This window comes from Lissotriton vulgaris, chromosome 4_1 (genome assembly GCF_964263255.1).
Source record: "Lissotriton vulgaris chromosome 4_1, aLisVul1.2, whole genome shotgun sequence".
NCBI lineage: Eukaryota > Metazoa > Chordata > Amphibia > Caudata > Salamandridae > Lissotriton > Lissotriton vulgaris.
Window position 1 is genome coordinate 547,620,180 of NC_141691.1, and position 27,136 is coordinate 547,647,315.

Consider the following 27,136-nt stretch of genomic DNA (forward strand, 5'->3'; position numbering starts at 1 on the left):
AATGCAAAATTACTGAAATTCCGCGAGCGGGACGGAATTTACAGCCCAGGCCTAGTGAACATACCAATTATACTTATTCTACCAATATTTGCATAATTATTTATATAATTTGTGCCTTTAAATAAAAACAAATCCGCTTGACACAGTGTGATATTCAAAGACTAGTCAGCAAATTTTACAATGTCTTTCATGACATAAATCAGGAAAGCTCTGGAAAAAATTGCCCACTGCCGAATCAGCTCCAAAAGCAGAAAAACCAACTCCCGCTTCTTCGATGATGAACTTGACCCAGCTGGCCAAACTACAATAGAAACCAACAGTTAAATACTTTTGAAAATATATAAAAAACTGAGAGACAGAAGGATGTCTGAAGACAGCAGCCTGAGCTTCACAACATGTGAGACATTTAAGAACAAAATATCTTTGAAAGGAAAATTATTATATAGTATTGTAGTAGAGAAGCAGTTTGAGTACCTTGTAACATAAATCAAAAACCCAACAGGAGTCAAAACCCTGTTATCCACAATCAAAACCTTAACACCTGATAACGTACTAAGCAAAATTCGACATTAAAGAAAGGTCATAAAGTCAACTTTACCCACAATTATTACACGAAAAACCTTCCGTTGTCTAACCACTGAGCTAGAATTTGTAATACCAATCCCACGAAACTGAATACTTGCGTCTTTGCAGAACCTCCATTGAATGGAATGGAGAAAGCTCTTGACCAAAAGCTGTTCCCCAACTAGGTACTTATTCACTAAAACATGGCTGGCCTACATAGCACACCAGGATGCAGTGCCCAGTTAACCATATGCTCAGTAAACAAAGACACCAAATACTGGAGGGCAATGTACAGGAGCAACTTGTTTTGACAGACAATAGTCCTCTAAGGACCTCTAAGGGTGGCAGAATATGTGCTGCAGCCCTTAGAGGTCTTCCCTGGTCACAGTGCTCTTGGTGCACATGGTACCTTTTATAAGGGATTTGCAGGTGGTCAGAGAGGTGCCAATTGTGGATACAAATGTACAGTTTTGGGAACCTTATCTGCAGGGACCCAGGACACATCAAGTTAAAGTGCATATGAAATCTGGCAAAAAGTGGGGGGGTTACCGCAACATGAACTCACTTTCCTACAGTGATTAAACACCATCTCTTCCAAATACCAAATCAGAATTTCATGTATTAATGTTTTGAAACCAAATTCCAGTCGCAAAACAGTAATAATTTACTGAGCACAGAAGTGTAGTGCTAATGCATTTGCAACTGGGAAGAGGTCCCCCGGAGACCCTTTCCCCTTTGTGAATGAAGAAAAAAAGTTTGTTTAAAGAGGAGGCAGTGGTCCACGGGCGCACTGTGTGTTCTTAAACAAACAACAGCCAAATAAACAGAAGACAAGATAAGAATTTTTACAGAATAAACTGTTTAGTAGTGCTTTAAAAACATAAAGTGCCAACCATGGCTATCTGGTCGCGCATGACCAAGGCAAATCCAAAGGTTCAGGTTGACAGCGATGGAGCGTGGATCAGATTCAGGGAACAGCCTTGGCCAGCTGAACAGTACCTTAGATGCAGCAATGCCAAGGAAGATGCCTGGAGAAAGGGAGGCGATACGTCACTATTTAGCTCACAGATGGGCTATGCGTCGGTTCCGAGCTGCATGAAGTCGAGTGCGCGTCTGGAGTCAAGCTGTAAAGATCATATTGCATGGTAATGTAGAAAAATACTTCTTTGCACCGAATGGCAACCATTTGCCTCTTTCTACTATTCATGTGGCCAAAGTATTATGCTCAACTGTGCATCACCTTGTAAATGAGAAACTCATTTTGATATTGGAGCATATCCTTGTGTTGAGAACACATTGTCATCACTTTCGCCCTCCACTTGGATTGCGCACAGTCTTTTGGCATTATATTCATGCAAGTATTCAGAGGACTAGACAATTTGTGATATTAAATAGTCTCTGAAGCAAGATAAAAAAATTCTAGCACACTTCCATGATTGGAGGATTTTCACACATCTTGCCAGTCACTCAAGCAAAATATATAATAAAGCCATTGTTAATCCATGACTGTTGTGCTTGGAAATATATCTAACCATGCAAAAAAAACATGTACTGAAAGTGAAATTTGGTGCACCTGTGAAAAGAAGAGATAAAACACAATGTGAAAAGACTAAAAAAATGATATATTAAATGCAAACTGAAGACAAGTATACGTTTAAATTGTTGGTGGAGACTCTTGGAAAAGAAGGCACAAAACTGTGTAGAACCTACGTGCGGGTCTGGCTTTTATGGATGCCAAAGTGGATACAGGTCCAATAAGAGCAAGCATACTTTTCTAGAAAAATATTTTCCTTTACTGCTCCAAGTAGAAGATGCAGGTAAGATTTTGCAGTCTGTGACGATGCTGATACACTATCTCAGATGAACACATTAATCATGAACATGAATGTGCTGCTCCACACCAAAACAGATTGGACGGTGGCTGACCATTTGATAGGAATCTCAAATCAAAAACAAAAATAACCAAATCTTTGCTTTTATACATAGATATATTGTAGAAACTTCAGTGCATGATGAAACAAAACTCTAGTCTGACAGGGCACATCTGTCTGATAAGCACCAACATAGATTCAAATAGGCAAGGTGCAGTGTGCTGCATTACCTCATTATTCACATTAATTTATCAGAAAGGTCCCCTGAAGGCAGATAGTGATAGTTATTTAAATGGAATAATGGTCAGGGACATGGTGCATCATTGTATGCAAGTTGCATCTGCCATCCCTATTTTAAAAATGTACATTCAAAGTACACATAATGAACAGTCCAGGTGATTAGCATATATCCAGGGCACCAAATACCCGAAGATATCATGGAAATCCTTTTTCCCTAGAACCCCTTGATGTGGCCAGTCTGCTGTCAACAAATGCAGTGCAGTGCACTTTCTCCTCTTCATGGCAGGGTCAAAGAATGATGCAGCACCTGCACAGGCGTTGTCCGCTGCCTCCGATCGAAGGAGGCGGAGTTACAGGAGCAAAGTATGCATGAACCTTTACTTCTGGGAGATGAGCCTGGTAAGAAAAGCAAAAGCTGTATTGAAATGTTCATAAAATAGGAAGATGCAAATAGGATTAATTTGACTTTTAATCAAAGTCCAAAGTAAATATATTTTACTAGCTCAGTTGATGTCTGCCCTGATAACTTTGTACAAGGCAGTACAGTGAAAAGGTTTTAGGTACATGTTCTCCAGAATTTCCCTATTAATATTGGCTAAAGATTGTTAACTACTATGTATTTAGAAAAGAGAAGAGTTTCCAGATGTCCTTTTAAGATTATGAGCTCAAGGTAATATCGTAGGAAATGTCACACCTGATTTAAATATGAAGTTCGGTTAGATTATGTGGCATATCATTAAAATAAGCAGTAGTGGCCCACATTGCTGGCAGGTGGGGGCGAGGGGGGCGCACGGATACAAAAATATGATTACCTTCAAATTAAAATAGATTATATCAATAATATCAAAACACACAGTATCAATGACAATAATATTACCAAAATACCTAAATAATCACTAGTGAGTGTAAAAAAAAAAACTTTCCATAAAACAATTAATTAAAATAAAGCAAAAAGCTTTTACACGCATACTCAAATTTAACAAAAATATAGTGACATTTACCTACTTCGGAACAAATATACAACAAACACTTATAACAATACAATCCCCCAAAAATATAAGCATTAATTAGAAACATTTACACTTCAATAAAATATTAATATATAATAACTTCCTATAAAAACTATATATCACACAACAAAAATAATACTTAAATTAGCATTTACCATAGAAGGACGAAACAAAAAAAAAATTCAAACTAAAACTAAACCAATGAAATAAAACAATAAACAACTTTAACCAATACAATCAACTAAACAATTAAATCATCAATATAAAGCGCACACTAATTTAAGCAACTGACTACTTCAAAAACGACAAACACTAAAAAGACGAGGAAAATGCCAGATTTTCTCACCAAACCCTTACAGGAAAAACAATATATATTTAAACAACTACTTAACCAAGTAAGCACAACCAATATTTACACTGAGGGAGCGTAGCCAAGCAAGATGGGTGCGTAATCGTACTACCCCTGATCGCCCGTCTGCACATGGAAAAATACAAAACATTATCCTGAATTGCCGGCATAGCGATTCACCCCAGACGGCAGGACTGATCTCCTGAACAGACCTCGGCCACAGGCAGGGGTCTGAAACTATCTGGGCCAGGGACAGAGAGAAATATGTAAAAATGTTTATTAAACTCATACATGAATGTTAAAAAATATGACGCATGTAAAACATATCAAAATATATTATGAAAAATGTTTAAAATATACAAAGTATAAATTGAATATTAGTACAAAATATATACAATTTAATATATACTTAATTTGGTTTTTAAATATTGAAACAATGTATTTTAAAAAGATAAGAAATGTTAAACTGATAAACAATGTAAAATAAAAGTTGAAAATAAACAACAGACACTATGTATATATAATTTACAATTTTTAATAAAGAAATTAAAGAAATATTTTATTTAATAAGTTGTATAGAAATGCTTGTATTTGACAAGCAATACATGAAACCAAAAATGTCGATATACAAGTAATACATTTTGAAAAAATAAATAAAAGAAAACAAATGTATGTTCTGTCTTTATTACATAAAACAATGCATTCATTATTATTTTTGTATACAAACTTACACCTAAATATTTTTTCATCATATTTCTAATGATCAACAATAGTAGTAAAATAACACAAACTATATTTACAATATACAAATTAAAGTAAAAAATGTAAAGTAAAAAATTGATAGACCCTAAAGGGGTGACAGTCACCATTCCTAGTCCAATCCGACCATACTTGGGGAAGGTGTTGGAAATTAAAGGGTTGCATTTACCATTCCCACTCCAATCTAAACAAATTTGGGGAAGGTGTTGGAAACTAAAAGGGCTTAAATGTACTATTACCACACCAAAGTACATAGAGGCAGGCCCTTAAGGCCAGGGGCTCGCTTCCAGTGCACAGTGTGTTGGACATTAAAGGGGTGACATTTACTATTCACATTCCAACCAATACCAATTTGGGGACAGTGTTGGAGAATAAAGGGTTTACATTTACTATTCCCACTCCAATGTAAACTAATTTGTGGAAGGCGTTGGACTCAAAAAGGTGACATTTAATAATCCCAGTTCAATCTAAGGGTATTTGAAAAAAGTGTACAGCATTAATGAGGTGAATTTTACAATAGACCCTTCAACATAATTGATTTTAAACAAGGTAATACATATTGAACAACTTAAACACGTAATTAATACTGCATACTCATGCATTTTTTTTACTACACAATACATTTTAAAATTATCTGAAAAAATACCATAAACTACAAACTTAAATATACAAATGTATAAATATAAAAAAAAATTATGTTTATTACTATTGGTAATTAAAATATTTTTAACTTTTTTCAACATTCCTGAACTTTAAACCATAAAATATTATACTATTATTCCAAATTTAAAAATTATAAAACATATACAAACTTTTTTAAATTTTATAAATATAACAATTTTTATTAGTAAATATAAACATTTCTACAATGTAATTTTTTTTGCAAAATTAGAAACTAATTACAAAAAGAAAATCGAAATATCTCATTTGAATAAAAATGTGGCTGTATAGGAGGAGAGCGGGCACCACTCGTAGCACCAACTTCCACCCGATAGTGAGCAAATGCCCAGGTAGCGCTTCAAATCCTGAAGCAGAAAAAAGTGATGCATGCATGAATAAAAAGACTCCCAAAAAAAGTGCTGCATGTAGTCAAAGCAAGCAATGTAGACACCAAAAGTGAACAGATTCAGTTAAAACACACATATAAAAATATTCAAATTAAATAAAAACACTGCCTTAGGTAAAACATTCCTAAAATCTTAGTAGAGCACATTTCCATCTTCAACATCAGCATCCTGGGTAGATTTCTTACTCTTTGTCACAGGTGAGCTTCTGTAGTGTTAAGATTCTAGTTTGTCAGCAGAGGAGGTGGCTGCAAACACTGTACCAAATAGAAAACTATAAAAGTCTCCTTTTGTGCACTGCCTTCATGGAAGGGCTTGAGGGAGCACTTCAAAGAATCTACCCTGAAAAGGGGGCAACTCCTTTAGAAGGTTGAATATTCTCTTTTGTCATAAGGAATAATGCCTACCTCCTTTCTCAATCCTTAAGAGTCTTAGAGGAGAAAGAATTATGATTCTTGCATTCCGCGGACTTATGCTTTGGATAAACAAAATAAATACACTGAAAATGTGGGTCATCAGAGTAACTTTTCTAGTGACGCAAGACAAACCGGTTTTAGAGATCTCTTCTCATTATCAGCCATGGTGACAGTAGCTTGTCAGACCAAAAGATCTCCCTGGCCCGCAAATTTTAACCATAAATCTTTTCTAAAACAACTCACAATACTGTAGTGCTGAAGATAGGGCTGGTTCAAATCCAGAGCAGACCAACATGGAAATAATTTCAGGTTCACTGAAAGGTTAGAGCAGAGCTTTGACAGAGTTCTTCCTCGCACATGACTTGTGGTAGAAATTTGAGCTAAGGGGCCTCTAGGGGATTAGGAGGGCTTAAGCTTCCAGCTCATTGGCTGAAGTTTAGGTTCTTTCATATTAGGTGGATGGTCACTAAACAGACTGTGTTGTTGCAGGCCTTAGGCCTTTTTGCATTTTATGCTATAGGTTGTATATTTTTTATACTGTATACTCCCATTTTAATGTACCAGTGATTCCTAGACTGACAAAGGGAAATAATTTGGCATGTAAATATAAAAGATACAATATTGGAGAATGCACCCTTCTACATTCCAACTCAAGCCAAATGATCATTCAGCATACAAGGCTTCATGTGCGAAAGAGAGCACACCCGGCCTTTTGTTCGTCTCAGCTCCGCAAGCCCCAACGTTTTGTCCAAAAGTCCTCCATCTCAATCTTGCTGTTTGGACCACCAGTAGAGCAGCTCAAGACTCCACCAATGGAGTCTCAGATCGATTGCAAGCAGCAGCTGGACTGTTTGCACCTAAGACAATGAACACCCAGCCTCTATTCTATACTGCTTCTCTTCCTGCATCATGGTTTGCTGGCCATCTTGGTAATATGGGAGCTACGACATCGATGAGAAGGGGACCAAGTGCTACCACAATCTCCGGCGCGGTTTTTCCCGCTCTGAATGATTGACTTATTTAATGCTAAAGCCAGCTAACTTTCTGGATCATATATGTGCAAGCAGATCTGAAGATGCCTCACATTACACAGCTGAGTAAAAGAGGAGGGATGGTAGCAACATAGGCAGAAATAGAAGGCATATACCTCTATTATAACTGCAATGCCACCGCATAGTCAATCATCAATATGTTTACAGGTGACTAAAAATTTCGTTTGGGACGATTGTCAACTAACTCTGCTTCTGGGGGGTTGGTACCTAATGCTTATTATATTTTTTTCCGTCATAAAAAACAATCATGGATGCTGCAAAGCGACTATAGCATCTTACTTCTGCAGATCAACCAGACAGTCATTTTGTAATGGCTGAAATTCTACAAGCTGTGACAAATGGTGATGTGGTAATGTGCAGATTACTTAACGGATACTCTTCAATAAACAGCCTCACTAATTTCTTCCTCACAACACTTATTCTTTAAATTCTCTTAGCGAAGGCTAATGTCTTAGACATATACACACAAACAGGGAGGGAAGGGAGTCGGAGGAGAATTTTAAAGACCTATGAGGGTTAACTCCCCAGTTTAATATTAATCACGAAATATATAACCCTTGGGTCTGGAAGTCTAACAAGAATAAGAGAAAGTGTCCAAGAAGGTACTTCAGCGAACCCTTGGGTGACCCTTTATTAGGACGAAATTCCTCACCCACCATAGGTGGCATAATTTATCATTGGGATTCTCTTCGTGTTGGGATACCTATTCCCAGCACGAGCTACAACCCCCTTACTGAGAGGGAGGAGCTCAGGGATGTTTTTTTTCTAATGCAGGCTGTACTAAATACCACAATTATGAGTCACAAATCAGGTGAACTGATAGATGCAGCGCAAAAAAAAGGGGGTACTGGTACTGAAAGGATAAAACTGGCTACCCGTTTCCAGTGGCACAGTGAGCCCAGGACCCACCTCTGGGCATACCTGGCGCACTTAGGGCGAGAAAGCAAAAGACACACAATTGATGGACGGAATGCAGATCAAATCAAAACATTCACCCCCAGTCAAGAGATGTGGGTTAAATCCATCATTCTCTTGCTCACCATGCCACCCCAGTTTAGACCTGTCCATATGCAAATCAGTCTTGACTCTGTGCCTCATGGGAAAAGTCAGCTCGAACTGCCAAGCCAGGTCCTGCCTGGACCGGAAACAAGCATCCAAGGAACTGGCTTGGCAGTTCGGGCTCGACTGTTCCCATGAGGCACAGGGTCAAGACTGATTTGCATTTGGCTGGGTTCAAACTTGAATGGCATGGTGAGCAAAAAAACGATGGATTTAGGCCCAGATCTCTGTACTGGGGTGAATGTATGACAATGTTCTGCATTCTGTCCATCAACTGTTGTTTTTGCATTTGTCACCCCGTGGGACGGGTATGCCCAGACGTGGATCCAGTGCTCTCCATGCCACTGGAATCAAGCTATCCTGGCTGAAAAGGGGTGAAACCCCGAAACCGATCATAGGAATCTTGTTTCCAGTCCAGGGAGGACCTGGCTTGGCAGTTTGGGCTGGGTTGTTCCCATGAGGCACAGGGTCAAGACTAATGTGCATATGGCTGGGTTCAAATTGAAATGGCATGGTGAGCAAAAAAATAATGGCTTTAGGCCCAGATCTCTGTACTGGGGTGAATGTTTGACAATGTTCTGCATTCTCTCCATCAACTGTTGTTTTTGCATTTGTCACCCTGGGTGGGACGGGTATGCCCAGACGTGAGTCCCGTGCTCTCCATGTAACTGGAATCAAGCTATCCTGGCTTAAAAGGGTGAAACCCCGAAAATGGTCCTAGGATACTTGTTTCCAGTCCAGGGAGGACCTGGCTTGGCAGTTCGGACTGGACTGTTCCCATGAGGCACAGGATGAAGACTGATTTGCATATGGCTGGGTTCAAACTGGATTAGCATGTTGAGCAAAAAAACGATGGATTTCGGCCCAGATCTTTGTACTGGGGTGAATGTTTGACAATGTCCTGCATTCTGTCCATCAACTGTTGTTTTTGCATTTGTCACTTGAGTGGTACGTTTATGCCCAGACATGGGTCCCGTGCTCTCCATTCTACTGGAATCAAGCTATCCTAGGTGAAGTGGGGTGAAACCCCAAAACCGGTCCAAGGATGCTGGTTTCCGGTCCAGGGAGGACCTGGCGCTGCAGTTATTAGGACAAACTCCTTCACCCACCGTAGGTGGCATGCTTCATCATTGGGATTCTCCTCATGTCTGGATACCTAGTCCCAGCACAGGCTTTAATACCCTCACTGAGAGGGAGGAGCTCACAGAGGTTTCATTTCTAATTCAGGGTATACTAAATACCACAATGATGAGTCACAAATTGGGCCAGGTGAGAGATACAGCGCAAGAAAAAAGGGGGTAGTGGTGTGAAAGGAAATACATGGCTACCAGGTACATAACACCTTTATTTACACGACCTGGAGCCAGGATTAAACACAGGGAACTGGCAGGAGTAACATATACCTGCAGTTAGTGACAATAATGGTCTACATGTTTCAGTCTATTGACCCCCCAGAGGTGTTGTGGCTTTTGTCAGGACCAACGTGTGGTGCTGCTTAATGAATTACGGTATCCACATTCCAGTGTAGTGTAAAGCAGGACAAACAATAACAGAAATTCAAGAAAAGTTTTTGAGAATCTCAAAACAATGAAAAAACGTTAAAGAAAGAGGCTAGAAAACGAATGATCCTTTTCGTCTCCAGCATATTTTGCAGGGGATTCACTAGTAATACTTATATAGGGGCAAAATTGAAAATAACTCATTAAAGTAACCCTTTTAAGGTCATTCAATTGTACATCATGGACATCACTTCTCTTATTTTACAAGGTTGAATAGAAAAGTAATATTAACGTTTTATTAGATGTTCCTTTTACCACAGCAAAAACAATCATTAATATATATTGGCTCAGAAAATGCATAATGACAGGAGAACATATATATTCCGTCTTCACAGAGGTGCAACGTGAGTCAAATTTTGGGGGATGGGCTACAAGAAAATTCCGGGGTGTGGGGGATAATTCTTACAGCAATAGGCAGAGTGGCGATGAAGGGGTGATAAAACAACAAAGCCTCGTTAACATATAAATGGTCTTTTAAAGACCGGTGAAGTACTCAAGTGCGGCTACAATAAGCTCAAAAACTGTCTGTGTTTGTGCTCGAGAAGCTGCCTCAGCCCGGGCTGACACACAATGGGGGGTGATGAAGCCCTTTGAGCCCTATGGACGTTGCGCTCCTGCGTCTTCATGTCTTACCTGTATATTGGGGAGAACTGATCTCACCTTAACCTGGCATGCAGCTCGGGGGGGGGGGGGGGGGGGGGGGGCACCGCTCTGTAAAAACGCAAGATGAGTTAATAATCTCAATCGCATCTTGTGTTACCAACGTTATCTGTCAGGCATTTCTGGGAAAAACTAGTGTGATGCTAAGGGATAGTTTATCCAATTCTCACAAGCTATCAGTACTAAATGCTTCCCAAATAAAGAGGTGTCCACTAAAACAGTATTATTTTAAATGAAAATGAGACATAATGGAAAGACATCTCTGTTTAAGTAAATATAGCCCAGGTTAATCCATAGTATGGGGCCCATTTGTGTCTCAGTTCAGGCAAATCCCAAACTAATCTAGGTTAACCAACAGAAGGATTCTTTTGGGGGCATTGAAAATGTTGGCGTGTCAGGAGAGATCCCGCTATATTGAAAAAGCGCCTTACCTCACAGTCGGTACCCCAGGTGCCGTAGTCAGGAGAGAGCACGCCTTCTTTTGAGCAACTGCAGGAAGCCGTGTCATGCGGTCGCAGAATGTCTGACGTCACATCGGTGTCAGGAGAGTGACAATAATGCTGGGTGTGGTAGTTTTATGGCGTGGTCATCTCGAATATAGCTAGTGTTGTTCTAGCATACATGGAGTAGATTGCCCAAGCTGTTTGAAAGGGAAGTGGTGCCAGATAGTCTCCAAAACACAACCCTTAAAACACTAGCTGAAATGCAGTAGCATATTTACAATTCCTATCTTGTAATTATGCAAACCTTCTATGTAGTTCAAATGCTCTAAATTCATGAAAATAGACATAATGGAAAATGTTTAGCAATAGATTGCTTCAGCTAATCAAACCAGATAACTGAAATATATTGTTTATACATTCTTAAAAAGGCAGATAATTCATAATCTAAGTATGAAGGTGATACAGTGTTTGTTCATACAGTGTTAGTTGTAAGGGGTAAACTGCCATAACCTTTCAGTACTTCGTTATTTCATCTTATACCTTGACATGAATTCTTTATTCAGTTAGTATCAAATTCACAAATAGTATTCATAATATATTCCCTTTTCAATAAAATGAAAGTAAAGTATTTATATCAGAATCTCAAAAAAGTGATGGTTATATACGACTCATGTCGAGGCTATTTTATGGAGATAGAGGTGCAAGGACTATCATAATTGAGTTAATTTGTGTCGCTATGTAGCCTATAGACCAGTCTTTGCTGTCTTCAAACAAAGAAACTTGTAATGTCAACAATATGTGAAGGGATGTGAGGCTGATCAAGAACTGTCCACTTGAGATCATCTGCTGCATGCCACTTTTCTAGAAAATTATTGGTTAGTTTTGTAGCCTGTTTTTTGCAGCGCATAGTACTCTTATGCTCCATAATCCTGGTCTTGATTTTACGAGTTATCATTCCTACATAACGTAGTACACATGGACATATGATAAGGTAGATCAGTTTGTCACTATTACAGTTGGTTTGCCGTTTCATTTCCCAAGGTCTTTCAGTAACAATGTCAATAGAGGTTGTGTGACATGTTTGAAAGCACACCCCACACGAGCCGAAAGGGAAATGTCCTCCCACCGCAGGTAGTCCCCAAAAGGTGTCTTGATTCAAGTTCCTCTGGTCTGGCGCCCTCATGTGAACTAATCTATCACTTAAATTGGTAATTCTTTTAAAAGTGAATAGAGGTGTTTCAATTGAAATTTTGCCTGTATTTAACATTTTCTAGTTCTTGCAGATTGATTTTTTTATCTGATTGGAGAATGTGTCGATAGTGTTTACAAAGTTACCTATAGACTTCGATTCCTTAGGTGGGGCAATTTCTAATAGCGCATCTCTATTATTATTCAACGCCCTCTTCGCTGACCTGTGTACCAAACGTATAGGGTAATCTCTCTTCCTTAATTGGGATGTCAAAATCTCAGCATGTTCTTCATATTTTTCTGTAGAAGAACAATTCCTCCTAAGGCGTAAGAACTGTCTAAAAGGGAGGTTGTCTGATAGAGACACACCAACACACAACTCATGCCCCCAAAAGAATCCTTTTGTTGGTTAACATAGAGTAGTTAGGGATCTGCCCAAACTGAGACACGAATGGACCCAAACTATAGCTTACCCTGGTTTATTTTTACCTAAGCAGAGATGTCTTTCCATCGTGTTCCATTTTTGTTTGAAATAATCCCGTTTTAGTGCACACCTCTTTAGTTGGGACGCTTTCAGTAGTGATAAATTGTGAGAATTAGACAAACTATAGCTTCACATCAGGAAAGTGAGATTATTAACTCATCTCTCATGTGTTTTACAGAGCGATGCACCCTCCCTGAGCTGCATGCCAGGTTAAGGTGAGGTCAGTTCTCCTGCAATATATGGGTAAGGCATGAAGACATAATATATATCCTCTCCTGTCATTATGCATTTTCCGAGTTTATATACATTGAATATTGCTTTTGTTGTGGTAAAAGGAACTTCTCCCACAACGTTAATATAACTTTACTATACAACCGTATAAAATAAGAGAGATGACGTCTGTGATGTACAATTGAATAACCTTATATAGATTACTTTAATGAGATATTTTCAATCATGCCCTTGTACAGGTATTACCAGTGAATCCCCTGAAAAATATGCTGGAGACAAAAAAGATCATTGGTTTTGTACCTTCTTTAACGTTTTTTCATTGTTTTGAGATACTCAAAAACCTCTCTTGGAGTGGAGGAGCAAGCTTGGGTGGACCATTGCAGCAGATATATGGTAAAGAAGTGGAGATTGTGGAGAAAGAAGCAACCCCTTGGGTGAGAGTGGGTGAGGATATTAGAGCTATGTTTGCACTAGGAAACATTAGAAATATATTTGCAAGTTATAAGTTTTACCAGAGCTGCCGGACCAGATAATATGCTCCCGATAATTATTATTTTTTAAACGCCTAGATTGGTGGGCGGAGTTACTGTACAGGTTGTTTGATAGAATTTTGGATACAGGGATCATACCTGGAAATTGGAGAGGGGCAATTATCAGACCGATACACAAAAAGGGAGATGGAAAAAGCCCCAAAAACTACTGGATGATTAATCTCCTGGATGTGGCCGAAAAGATATTAGCAAAAATAATCCTGGGAAGGCTTAATGGTATAGTACCAATGGAACAGGAAGGTTCATAGAACGACATTCGACAATTGATCAATGTTTCTCGCTCTTGTCCATTGCATGTAAGTCTGTGGAGCCGGTGGGGAGTCTTTTCTGCTGCTTTGTTGATTTCTGTGCCGCTTTTGACCTTGTACATAGAAACCGTCTATGGGAGGCACTGAGAAAATAAGATATCCCAAATGACCTCTTAAGGCTAATTCAGGAGCTGCATAGGAGGAACTGGGCTCGGGTTATTTTGGATACCACGGGGACATTAACACAAAAAATACAAGTGAACAATGGTTTGAGACAGGGTTGTGTATTAAGCCCTTCTACTCTTCTCCTTGCTTGTGGCCAATCTGCCCGCGACATTAGCTGCTGCAAAAAGCTTTAGCCCCAAAATGAATAGTAAATTTGTGGCATGCCTATTGTATGCCGATGATCTTGCGATCCTAGACCAGACCAGAATAGGAAATTAGAGAAATTCGAGAGCTATTGTAGATGGAAGAAATTAGTAGTAAACATGAAAAAGAGCAGAGTACTTTACTTTGGGAAAACTAAAAGTAAATTTAAGTGGCACCTAGCCTCGGAGAGAATTAAAGTAGTAAACTAATATAACTACCTTGGAGTTTGGTTCGAGCGGTCTCTGAAATGGAAATTTCACCTAGAGGCTTTAAGGGCCAGGGCTATTGCCTCGGTGAGTTGGCTGAAAAAATGTAATAAGCCCCTAGGAGAAATGTCATGTAGACCAGTGCTAAAAGCGTGCAAAGCAATGATCCCCCTGCAACTTTAATATGGAGCTGAATTGCTATATATTAGTGGTAAAAACAGATGGGATGCTGAGGAGGGGAAATGCCTGAAGTATTTACTGTCACTCCCCAGTTCAATCATGATTCAAGCATTAAGATTAGAAACGGCCATGACCTCATGGAACATGCTGGCCACAAAAGCCCTAATAGCATTCTGAGGAAAACTGAGTGGGGAGGATGAACGGACCATTTCTCAGTGGTGCAAGAATAAAATTGTGCAAAGCAAATTAAAAGGGCCAAAAAAGATTAGGTCTATCCTGGCCGCTGTTTGCACTGCAATGAAGGTAAAGCTGCTTCTGCAGAAACTTCAAATCAAAATCTCCAAGAGTGAGCTAGAGGAGCTATGCACAGAATTGTGTAATGAAAATGATTATCAATATTTAACTGATAATAAATCTGTACACTTTATGTTAGATGCATGGTGGAATAAAGTGAGCTATCCATATGCGAATACCCTGCCAAACCAGATGTTAAGAAATGAGGTACTGAGAGTAAGAAATGGACTAAACCCCTGTAAGATAAGCGCTAATGCAAAAGCAAAAATGATTGCAATAGGAGGGAACTGTATCCGTGGGTTGGATTGCTTAAAACTCAAACAACAGCGGAGACAATGGTTACACCCAATATTCTTGAAATATAAAATTAGGATCCGAAGCCATGCCATACAAGTTTTAGCTGAGATGTTTTTTTTAGATATATCATGTGCTATTGGAAGATTTATGAGGGCTGTTAGTGCAATGCTTATTGAGAACCAGTAGGGGTATGGATATGTTTTATAAAATTAGTAGCAGATTTTATTGGAGGACACATTTTATCTGAATAATTTATATATGGTTTTATTGCTACATAGGTATTTTATCACCTTTTTATTGCTCTATTGTTTAAAGACCACTAGTCTAAATAAACATTTTCTTGACTTGACTTACTTTAATGAGTTATTTTCAATTATGCCCCCTGTATAGGTATTACCAGTGAATCCCTTGCAAAATATGGTGGAGACGAAAAGGATCCTTGGTTTTGTAGCCTCTTTCTTTAACGTATTTCATCGTTTTGAGATACTTAGAAACTTCTCCTGAATATCTGTTATTGTTTGTACAGCTTTGCACTACACTGGAATGTGGATACACTAATCCATTAAGCAGCAGCACAAGTTGGTCCCGAAGAAAGCCACAACACCTCCACAGAGGGTTAATAGGCTGAAACATGAACATTATTGTCACTAACTGCAGGTATATGTTACTCCTGCCGGTGCCTTGTTTTTAATCCTGCAAAAACAACAGTTGATGGACAGAATGCAGAACATTGTCAAACATTCACCCCAGTACAGAGTTCTTGGTCTAAATCCATTGTTTCTTTTGCTCACTATGCCATTCCAGTTAGAACCCAGCCATAAGCAAATCAGTCTTGTCCCTTTGCCTCATGGGAACAGTCCAGCCCGAACTGCCGCGCCAGGTCCTCCCTGGACCGGAAACCAGCATCCTTGGACCGGTTCCGGGGTTTCACTCACTTCACTTAGGATAGCTTGATTACAGTAGAATGGAGAGCACGGGACCCATGTCTGGGCATAAACGTACCACTCGAGTGACAAATGCAAAAACAACAGTTGATGGACAGAATGCAGAACATTGTCAAACATTCACCCCAGTACAGAGATCTGGGCCGAAATCCATTGTTTTTTTGCTCAACATGCTAATCCAGTTTGAACCCAGCCATATGCAAATCAGTCTTCACCCTGTGCCTCATGGGAACAGTCCAGCCTGAACTGCCAAGCCAGGTCCTCCCGGGACTGGAAACAAGTATCCTAGGACCATTTTCAGGGTTTCACCCTTTTAAGCCAGGATAGCTTGATTCCAGTTACATGTAGAGCACGGGACTCACGTCTGGGCATACCAGTCCCACTCGGGGTGACAAATGCAAAAACAACAGTTGATGGACAGAATGCAGAACATTGTCATCCATTCACCCCAGTACAGAGATCTGGGCCTAAAGCCATTGTTTTTTTGCTCACCATGCCATTCCAATTTGAACCCAGCCGTATGCACATTAGTCTTGACCCTGTGCCTCATGGGAACAACCCAGCCCAAACTGCCAAGCCAGGTCCTCCCCGGACTGGAAACAAGATTCCTATGATCGGTTTCGGGGTTTCACCCCTTTTCAGCCAGGATAGCTTGATTCCAGTGGCATGGAGAGCACTGGATCCACGTCTGGGCATACCCGTCCCACGGGGTTACAAATGCAAAAACAACAGTTGATGGACAGAATGCAGAACATTGTCATACATTCACCCCAGTACAGAGATCTGGGCCTAAATCCATCGTTTTTTTGCTCACCATGCCATGCAAGTTTGAACCCAGCCAAATGCAAATCAGTCTTGACCCTGTGCCTCATGGGAACAGTCCAGCCCGAACTGCCAAGCCAGTTCCTTGGATGCTTGTTTCCGGTCCAGGGAGAACCTGGCTTGGCAGTTCGTGCTGACTTTTCCCATGTTTCACCTGTTTTGTTTGCAAATTCCGCCCTAAGTGCGCTGGGGATGCCCAGACGTGGGTCCCAGGCACTCCACACCACTGGAGTCAAGCTAGCCGGGCTGATGAGAGGTGTTACCTCGAAACCGGTCCGGTCCTCGGATGCTTGATTCCGTTCTGGGAAGGACATGGCTTTTGTAGTTCGGACTGGACTGTTCCCATGGGGCACAGGGTCAGAGCTGATTTGCATATCGCCATTGTCTAACCCAGGGTGGTGTGGAGTGCAAAAAAACGATGGATTTGGGCCCAGATCTTTGGACTGGGATGAGTGTGTGTCATTGATCCACATTCGGTCCATCACCTGTTTTGTTTGCAAATTCCGCCCTAAGTGCGCTGGGGATGCCCAGACGTGGGTCCCAGGCACTCCACACCACTGGAGTCAAGCTAGCCGGGCTGATCAGAGGTGTTACCTCGAAACCGGTCCGGTCCTCGGATGCTTGATTCCGTTCTGGGAAGGACATGGCTTTTGTAGTTCGGACTGGACTGTTCCCATGGGGCACAGGGTCAGAGCTGATTTGCATATCGCCATTGTCTAACCCAGGGTGGTGTGGAGTGCAAAAAAACGATGGATTTGGGCCCAGATCTTTGGACTGGGATGAGTGTGTGACATTGATCCACATTCGGTCCATCACCTGTTTTGTTTGCAAATTCCGCCCTAAGTGCGCTGGGGATGCCCAGACGTGGGTCCCAGGCACTCCACACCACTGGAGTCAAGCTAGCCGGGCTGATGAGAGGTGTTACCTCGAAACCGGTCCGGTCCTCGGATGCTTGATTCCGTTCTGGGAAGGACATGGCTTTTGTAGTTCGGACTGGACTGTTCCCATGAGGCACAGGGTCAGAGCTGATTTGCATATCGCCATTGTCTAACCCAGGGTGGTGTGGAGTGCAAAAAAACGATGGATTTGGGCCCAGATCTTTGGACTGGGATGAGTGTGTGACATTGATCCACATTCGGTCCATCACCTGTTTTGTTTGCAAATTCCGCCCTAAGTGCGCTGGGGATGCCCAGACGTGGGTCCCAGGCACTCCACACCACTGGAGTCAAGCTAGCCGGGCTGATGAGAGGTGTTACCTCGAAACCGGTCCGGTCCTCGGATGCTTGATTCCGTTCTGGGAAGGACATGGCTTTTGTAGTTCGGACTGGACTGTTCCCATGGGGCACAGGGTCAGAGCTGATTTGCATATCGCCATTGTCTAACCCAGGGTGGTGTGGAGTGCAAAAAAACGATGGATTTGGGCCCAGATCTTTGGACTGGGATGAGTGTGTGACATTGATCCACATTCGGTCCATCACCTGTTTTGTTTGCAAATTCCGCCCTAAGTGCGCTGGGATGCCCAGACGTGGGTCCCAGGCACTCCACACCACTGGAGTCAAGCTAGCCGGGCTGATGAGAGGTGTTACCTCGAAACCGGTCCGGTCCTCGGATGCTTGATTCCGTTCTGGGAAGGACATGGCTTTTGTAGTTCGGACTGGACTGTTCCCATGGGGCACAGGGTCAGAGCTGATTTGCATATCGCCATTGTCTAACCCAGGGTGGTGTGGAGTGCAAAAAAACGATGGATTTGGGCCCAGATCTTTGGACTGGGATGAGTGTGTGACATTGATCCACATTCGGTCCATCACCTGTTTTGTTTGCAAATTCCGCCCTAAGTGCGCTGGGGATGCCCAGACGTGGGTCCCAGGCACTCCACACCACTGGAGTCAAGCTAGCCGGGCTGATGAGAGGTGTTACCTCGAAACCGGTCCGGTCCTCGGATGCTTGATTCCGTTCTGGGAAGGACATGGCTTTTGTAGTTCGGACTGGACTGTTCCCATGAGGCACAGGGTCAGAGCTGATTTGCATATCGCCATTGTCTAACCCAGGGTGGTGTGGAGTGCAAAAAAACGATGGATTTGGGCCCAGATCTTTGGACTGGGATGAGTGTGTGACATTGATCCACATTCGGTCCATCACCTGTTTTGTTTGCAAATTCCGCCCTAAGTGCGCTGGGGATGCCCAGACGTGGGTCCCAGGCACTCCACACCACTGGAGTCAAGCTAGCCGGGCTGATGAGAGGTGTTACCTCGAAACCGGTCCGGTCCTCGGATGCTTGATTCCGTTCTGGGAAGGACATGGCTTTTGTAGTTCGGACTGGACTGTTCCCATGGGGCACAGGGTCAGAGCTGATTTGCATATCGCCATTGTCTAACCCAGGGTGGTGTGGAGTGCAAAAAAACGATGTATTTGGGCCCAGATCTTTGGACTGGGATGAGTGTGTGACATTGATCCACATTCGGTCCATCACCTGTTTTGTTTGCAAATTCCGCCCTAAGTGCGCTGGGGATGCCCAGACGTGGGTCCCAGGCACTCCACACCACTGGAGTCAAGCTAGCCGGGCTGATGAGAGGTGTTACCTCGAAACCGGTCCGGTCCTCGGATGCTTGATTCCGTTCTGGGAAGGACATGGCTTTTGTAGTTCGGACTGGACCCATGGGGCACAGGGTCAGAGCTGATTTGCATATCGCCATTGTCTAACCCAGGGTGGTGTGGAGTGCAAAAAAACGATGGATTTGGGCCCAGATCTTTGGACTGGGATGAGTGTGTGACATTGATCCACATTCGGTCCATCACCTGTTTTGTTTGCAACTTTTCCCATGAGGCACAGAGTCAAGACTGATTTGCATATGGCCAGGTCTAAACTGGGGTGGCATGGTGAGCAAGAGAACGATGGATTTAACCCAGATCTCTTGACTGGGGGTGAATGTTTTGATTTGATCTGCATTCCGTCCATCAATTGTGTGTCTTTTGCTTTCTCGCCCTAAGTGCGCCAGGTATGACCAGAGGTGGGTCCTGGGCTCACTGTGCCACTGGAAACGGGTAGCCAGTTTTATCCTTTCAGTACCAGTACCCCCTTTTTTTTGGCGCTGCATCTATCAGTTCACCTGATTTGTGACTCATAATTGTGGTATTTAGTACAGCCTGCATTAGGAAAAAAAACATCCCTGAGCTCCTCCCTCTCAGTGAGGGGTTTTTAGCCCGTTCTGGGAATAGGTATCCCAACACGAAGAGAATCCCAATGATGAAGTATGCCACCTATGGTGGGTGGGGGATTTCGTCCTAATAAAGGGTCACCCAAGGGGACGCTAAAGTACCTTCTTGGACACTTTCTCTATTTCTTGTTAGACTTCTAGACCCAAGTGTTCTATATTTTGTGATTCATTGCTTTGACGGCCATAGATTACTGCTTGGGTATTAAAAACAGGATGACCCTGGTGAGTGGTGGCTAGTTATAGAATGTCGTGGAAAGGCGAGGAGCCAAATACATTTCAGATTATTTTAAGGTACAGTGGAGGTTGCTCAGTTGCAGGACGCAGATTCACTTTCTCGGTGTAAGGACTGTGATGATAAAGAGTGGGAGTCATAGTAAGGATGTTGAATTAAATTGTTCCTTGTTAATTGCGTACTGTGAAGAGGAAGAATGCAGTATTGTGTGTTCGAATTGCACAATGGCGTGTACTATTTTAAGAAGAAACGAGCACATTGTCTGAACAGGAAAAGACATAAAAAACAATGCCTGATTGCAACTCTGCACAGGAGTTTACACAAAGGAAAACAGTGAGAGGTGAAATCCACCTCCTTGTGGAGAAACCTACACAAGCAGATAGAAAAAAGAGAACATATGTAGATAACTCAAAAATAATCTCACATAATAAATTACTTTCTGCTTTCAGGCAAAATATAACATTGCATAGGTATGTAACAATTTAGAGAATCAGTATTGTAGTACTGCATCAACAAAAGTGCATTTAATATGTAAATATTATAATTGACATTTGCATTTTGTTTTATTTTACCCTTATCCTTTTGATGCCACCCCGAGTCACTTGTTGGCAATCATATAATTCTATTCTCTCCAGGCTCTGACAGTTCTTCAAGTGCTCAAGGGTCATATCAGTAATCAGGGGACAATTGTCCAGTTCCAGCACCTGCAGTTGCTCATGACCACATGCACTGTTGCTAAGATGAAAAATACCATCATCTGTGATCAGCTCACAATGAGACAAACTCTAAAGAAGATAAAGAGCAGAAAGTCAGAACACACAAAAGTTGCATAAAACATTAAACAGGACAAGGCAAAAAGCATTCTGTACAATTAAATATTTGTGATTGCAATACATTGAAGAGCTGGAAAATCAAGGGCACTATCTGCAAAGAAGCAAACTTCACACACTATTTTAATTGAAGAAACTATAATGAATGAGTATTATCAAATGTATGAGGACATGAGGATCATATTGTGCTTGTTCTAGCATACTGCGGCCAGAAAAAGTTCAAGCAATGATTACTGATTAATAGGAGAACTAACAGGAAAAACTACAGGACCCAACAACCTCTGGTTTTAGACATGCATTCAAACAGCACAGATGGGTACATTAGTCCATGCCGCACAGTATAAATGGCCCAATCAGCAACATATTGTCCTCTTTCTTGCGGCAACTTTTAGATGCATCCATCTTAGTAATTTATAGGCTGCATACATTTAAAAAACAGGTTTACTTATTTGTTTGAATGTTTTAGTGTGAGCAATCTCTTGAGCTGTCGAAACTGCTGCACCATGCATGCTTACATTTAATCCCTTCATCATTGGGTATGTGGTTTGTAACTCACATTTTATGGCTTTCTATTTGCAGGCTTTATTTTCTTTAGGCTGTCCAGAGTGAGTTATTCCCTCTCATGGAGCTAAGCTTTTTCACACTACATCTCCCTGTAACCTTCCACAATTGCTCCTTTTTGTAAACAGGCCTGTAAATCTTGATCCTATCTTGTCACAGTTGCGATGCATACAAAGACTCTCTACTCTACATCACTCTATTCTATGCCTGTGCAACCTACATCACTGCATTCCACTCTGCATCACCTCACTCTATGCCACTCTACTCAACACTACTCTGCTGTGCGCCACTGCACTCTGCATCACCTCACTCTATGCCACTCTACACAACTGCATCTACTCTGCATCACTCCACTCTATGCCACTCCATTCTACGAACCTCTACTCTACTTTGCACGACTTAACACCACTGGACTCTATGCCACTCTACTCTGCATCAATGCCCTCAATGACACTCTACTTCACTGCACACTACTATGCAACACACTAATCTATGCCTGTTGGAAATGGCCCTTTTTGCAGGGTTAACCCCACACTTTTTGCTTCTGCCTCCTATTTCTTCCTGACCTGTTGTTGTTGGCTATAGGACTCTGGGCACCTTACCACTGCTGACCAGTGCTAAAGTGCATATGCTCTCTGTGTAAATTGGTATTGTGATTGGTTATCCATGATTGGTGTATGATTGGCATATTTGATTTACCAGTAGGTCCCTAGTAAAGTGCATTGAGTGTGCCAGGGCTGCTAAATCAAATGCTACTAGTGGGCCTGCAGCACAGATTGTGCCAACCACACGAGTAGCCCTTAAAAGATGTCTCAGGCTTGCCACCACAGTGCTTGTTCACAGTTTGTTAACTGCCATGTCGACTTGGCAAGTGCACTCATTTGCCAGGTCCTAACCTTCCCTTCTCTTACATTTAGGGCACCCCTATTGTAGGCGGAAAGGTAACCCCCTGGGCAGGGTGCAGTGTATGTGAAAGGTAGGACATGTACTGGTGTGTAACATGTCCTGATAGTGAAATACTGCCAATTTAGTTTTTCACTATTGAAAGGCTATCTTGCCTCATAGGAGAGAATGGGGAATGCTTTGTAACATTTTACAAGCATATCTTCCCATAGGGATAAGATGGATCAACATTTGCTATACAATATGTCTCACATTAGGAAAGTTTGAGCTATTGGTATTGTAAATTATTATTTTTTTTAATTTATGAGTTGGTTTTGAAAATAGCAAAATTAATATCTTTGTCATTTACAATGCCAATAGTTTTAACTTTCGCAAATGTGACACCGATAGCATTTGTAATGCAATATGTGTTGTATTTACGTGACTTAGATGTATTGATATTACAAATAACAATGGCTTTTAATTTTTTTTAATAAAATAATACTTAAATAAAACTTATTGTAATTTATAATGGCAATCGCTTAAAATTTAGTAAATAACTTTTGTGAAGATTATGTTCAGTGGATATTATTGTGACGAAAATCCAAGAACAGAAGTGAAATATTAACATCTTTTTGCGACATTTGTAATAAAGTTTGAAATATTGAGAGAACATATTTGAACCAGTTGTTGATTGGTTGCACAGATTGATGCTGTGGTGGTGCTTAGTGATGTTGTGGTGGTGCTGAGTGATGTTGTGGTGGCGACGAGTGATGCTGTGGTGTTCAGTGATGCTGTGGTAGCGCACAGTGAAGTTGTGGTGCCCCTGAGTGATGCTGTGGTGATGTGATAGAGTGAGGGCGATTAGATAGATAGATAGATAGATAGATAGATAGATAGATAGATAGATAGATAGATAGATAGATAGAGGGCAATATCTAGATAGAGGGAGGGAGGGCGATAGGTAGATAGAGGGAGGGAGGGCGATAGAGTGAGGGCGTTAGATAGATAGATAGATAGATAGATAGATAGATAGATAGATAGATAGATAGATAGATAGAGTGAGGGTGAAAGACAGAGTGAGGGCGTTAGATAGAGTGAGGAGCGATAGATAGAGTGAGGGTGATAGATAGATAGATAGATAGATAGATAGATAGATAGATAGATAGATAGATAGATAGAGTGAGGGTGAAAGACAGAGTGAGGGCGTTAGATAGAGTGAGGAGCGATAGATAGAGTGAGGGTGATAGATAGATAGATAGATAGATAGATAGATAGATAGATAGATAGATAGATAGATAGATAGATAGATAGATAGATAGATAGATAGATAGATAGATAGATAGATAGATAGGGCAATAGATAGAGTGAGGTCGATAGACAGATAGATAGAGTGAGGGCAATCAATAGACAGAGTGAGATAGATAGACAGAGGCAGTGCCCGCAGTGCCCACCGATCGCCGATGCATCAAATATTTCCACACATCGCACATGTGCGACAAGTTCTTCCAAGGCATCACCCGCGGACCAGAACCGCCATAAAGAATCGACCGTTCACTCCACATACAGTTCAGATTCGATGCAACCCTTCCTCTGCATGCAGCGGGACTGTCGCATCGCCTCCCCAAGGTCTCAGGAGTGTTGCATCTCTTTGTTTTCCGACTCTGCAGGTATTTGGCTTTTGGAACTTTGATGCATCTACAGGTATTTTGGTGAAAAGTCATGCATCAATAGTTTTCTATGGTACAAGTTCTTGAAACTTTCTGAAAGTCATATTTGTAACTGTTTTGTTGGATTTTTGTCGTTTTAGACTTGTTTCATTAAATAAAGGTATTTTATTTTTCTAAACTGGTGTGGTGTCCATTTGTGGTGTGTTCACGGTGTTACTGTGAGTGTTGGTAAAAATACTTTAAACATTGCCTTTGGGATAAGCCTGTCTGCTCGTGCCAAGCTACCAAGGGTGTGAGCAGGGGTTATCTAAAGTGTGTATCTCCTTACCCCGTCTAGAAGCAAGGTTCCCTAGTTGGATAAAGGCACCTACCTCTGCCAACTAGAGACCCTCATTTCTAACGCCACTACATTCTACGATGCTCTAATGTACGCCATTGAATTCTATGCTGTGGCACTTTACAACACTGCACTCTTAGCCACTATACTCTGCAACACTCTAAGCAATACATTCTACAGCTGTCCACCCTACTCTATGCCACTCCACTGTACACCACTTGACGTAACTCCACTCTATGACACTCCAATACATGGAACTCAATGCCACTCCACTCTACGACTCTCTACTTCACTCTTCGTCATTCTACTCTACAACACTACACACCACTTTCCTCTATCCCACTAACCTTCACGCATTCCGAACAGCAGCCACGCTGGTGTACAACACAGCTAAAACACAAATGGCAAAGCCAATAGCTCTTGCATAGATGCTTCTGTTCTGCATATTTAATTCCACTGTACCATAACTGGAACATAACAACCTGTCAAGCTTTTAAAGTACAGAAATTCATACAAAGAATAAATGATTATACAATGTGCAATTATAACACTTAAAGAGGTGTTAATTATAAATGACTACTCTAGCACTGATGAAGATGAAAATGTATTTAAACATTTACACTCATATCTTGTTAGCTCTGCAACCATCCCTGTGTAAAAAAAAAGCTATGTATATGCAGCCAATGGTTAAACGTACTGGGAAACGTGTTCAGAGGATTGTTATTCTGAAACCCTTTCTGCCCCAAAAAACAGGGCATGATGGCAAACCAAACACCAAGAACGTGTGGTCTGGATGTGTTATGGAAAAGGGTGTGTATTTTTTACGTTTATGTCGCAAGGTGTGTATTTTTCCTGCACCAGGAAACCCCCTGGAGTAGCTATGCACATTATAAATGTCTTAATAATAATAATAATAATAATAATAATAATAATAATAATAATAATAATACTAATAATAATAATAATAATTCCAGCAGCATCATCGCACACTGCCTTTTTGGGGTTCGGAAATGTCAAAGGGAAAAGGGATGTGACTGCCACGGGGGACATTCTCTGTGTTCAGGGCTATGGGGTTCTGGTTCTGTCACAACTGGTATCCAGGGACTTCATCAGGGTATAAAGAAGCTTGATGACGTGGAACAGCAAGAGGTAGGAGAGAACATAAGCATCAATCACACAGCACACAAGACGGGCATTATTAAGTCCTTGGGGACCTTATAGCTATAATCACAAACAGATGGAAAAACTACACAGACAATAACTAGTCTAGGCTGTTGGTCCTCGCAGCTAAAGGGTTTGTGGCTTTGGATATAAGACTCGAATGATCCTGATGTCACAGTATAGTTCTCAAGGTGTGTTATGAATCTGTTGAGCGACAGCAGGGTTTCTACATGACAGATTTTCAGGAGGCGAGGCAATGTTCAATAGTAATATATTGACATTAACAAGGCACTGAAAGCAGCAGTCAATGCTTGTTTTTTCACTGGATCTGTTTCTGAGCACCAGACAATTTAAATGAAATCTGTTCAGAAATGATGGGGGTGCAGTTATTGCACTCCAGGCGTGAAAATGCGTTCTTTGTCCTGCACGTACACATGCGTAGCCCATCACTAATTTTATCTTTTCATGCTAGGCAGGTCTGGAAGTGCCATCATTGAAGATACAGAAGCAGGAAACCGAGCAGCAGCAGAGACCAGCTGATTGGCCACAGAAACCAGCTGACACACCTGGGCTGAAGCAGACCTCCACACAAGATTTCTCCACTAAACCGGAAAGCCAAGCAAAGGGTGAATGTCCTGAGTATAGTATAAATGTGACCAGCCCCAGGATAGCTCTGGCACTATCTGTCTTGTGACACTTTGGATTCTTGAGATTTCGGTGGTGCACTATGTTGCCAGAAGGAAATGTAATTAGGGAGCCAGAAGTAGTAGAAGTCGCCGAGCTGTTTGAGATTTCTTAGGGGTCATAGCTGGGAGGAACACAATGAGACTGGGGACAGACAGTGAACACCATGGGGTCCCACAATCTAAATGCTGTCTTACAGGGCACAGTGTGGATGAGTTGCAAGCATGAAAAAGGTGCACTAGGTTTAGGAAGTACAAGCATCCTGCTACTTCCCATGAGCGGGCATCTAGATCCTTACCTTTCCAGTTGACGGGGTGATATAATAATCCACGTACCATTGTGGAATCAAACACAGCCTTGACTTCATAGCAAACTTATGCATTTACCATATCCGGAGGAAGTGGTGTGGAAAATCTCTTTGCCTCTCTGACACAGTTTCAGTAAGGAAATGTGAAACACTGTGTGCACATGAAGGTGTACAGATAGTCCTGTACTTAATGGATTGATCAAGCAGGTAATGGTGTATGGTCTGATGAACCGAGAATAAAACTTCTGTGGACCTTTCAGATACAGGTGCTTATTCAACTGATCTATGGTGCACATTGGCCCTTATTTAATATGGGTTTTCAGCCCCTCCTATGTGCTACTGAGCCAACTAGAGGGTTCCTCGCAAGTGTCTGTTGGTAAATGATTTACCGAAGACA

At 41.4% G+C, this 27,136-nt stretch overlaps 1 protein-coding gene across 1 annotated transcript in view; it reads right to left on the minus strand.

The window, feature by feature from the left end:
- Nucleotides 1–2,166: 2,166 nt before the first annotated feature.
- The window catches only part of FBXL2 (F-box and leucine rich repeat protein 2), a 433,116-nt gene continuing 408,146 nt past the window's right edge, over nt 2,167–27,136 (minus strand). Inside the window, exons 14-15 of the mRNA XM_086966812.1 lie at nt 20,880–21,092; nt 2,167–3,071 (exon numbers count right to left, since the gene is read on the minus strand). Coding sequence (XP_086822938.1) covers nt 2,964–3,071; nt 20,880–21,092 — 321 coding nt within the window. The 3' untranslated portion in view covers nt 2,167–2,963. The remainder of the gene's footprint in view (nt 3,072–20,879; nt 21,093–27,136) is intronic.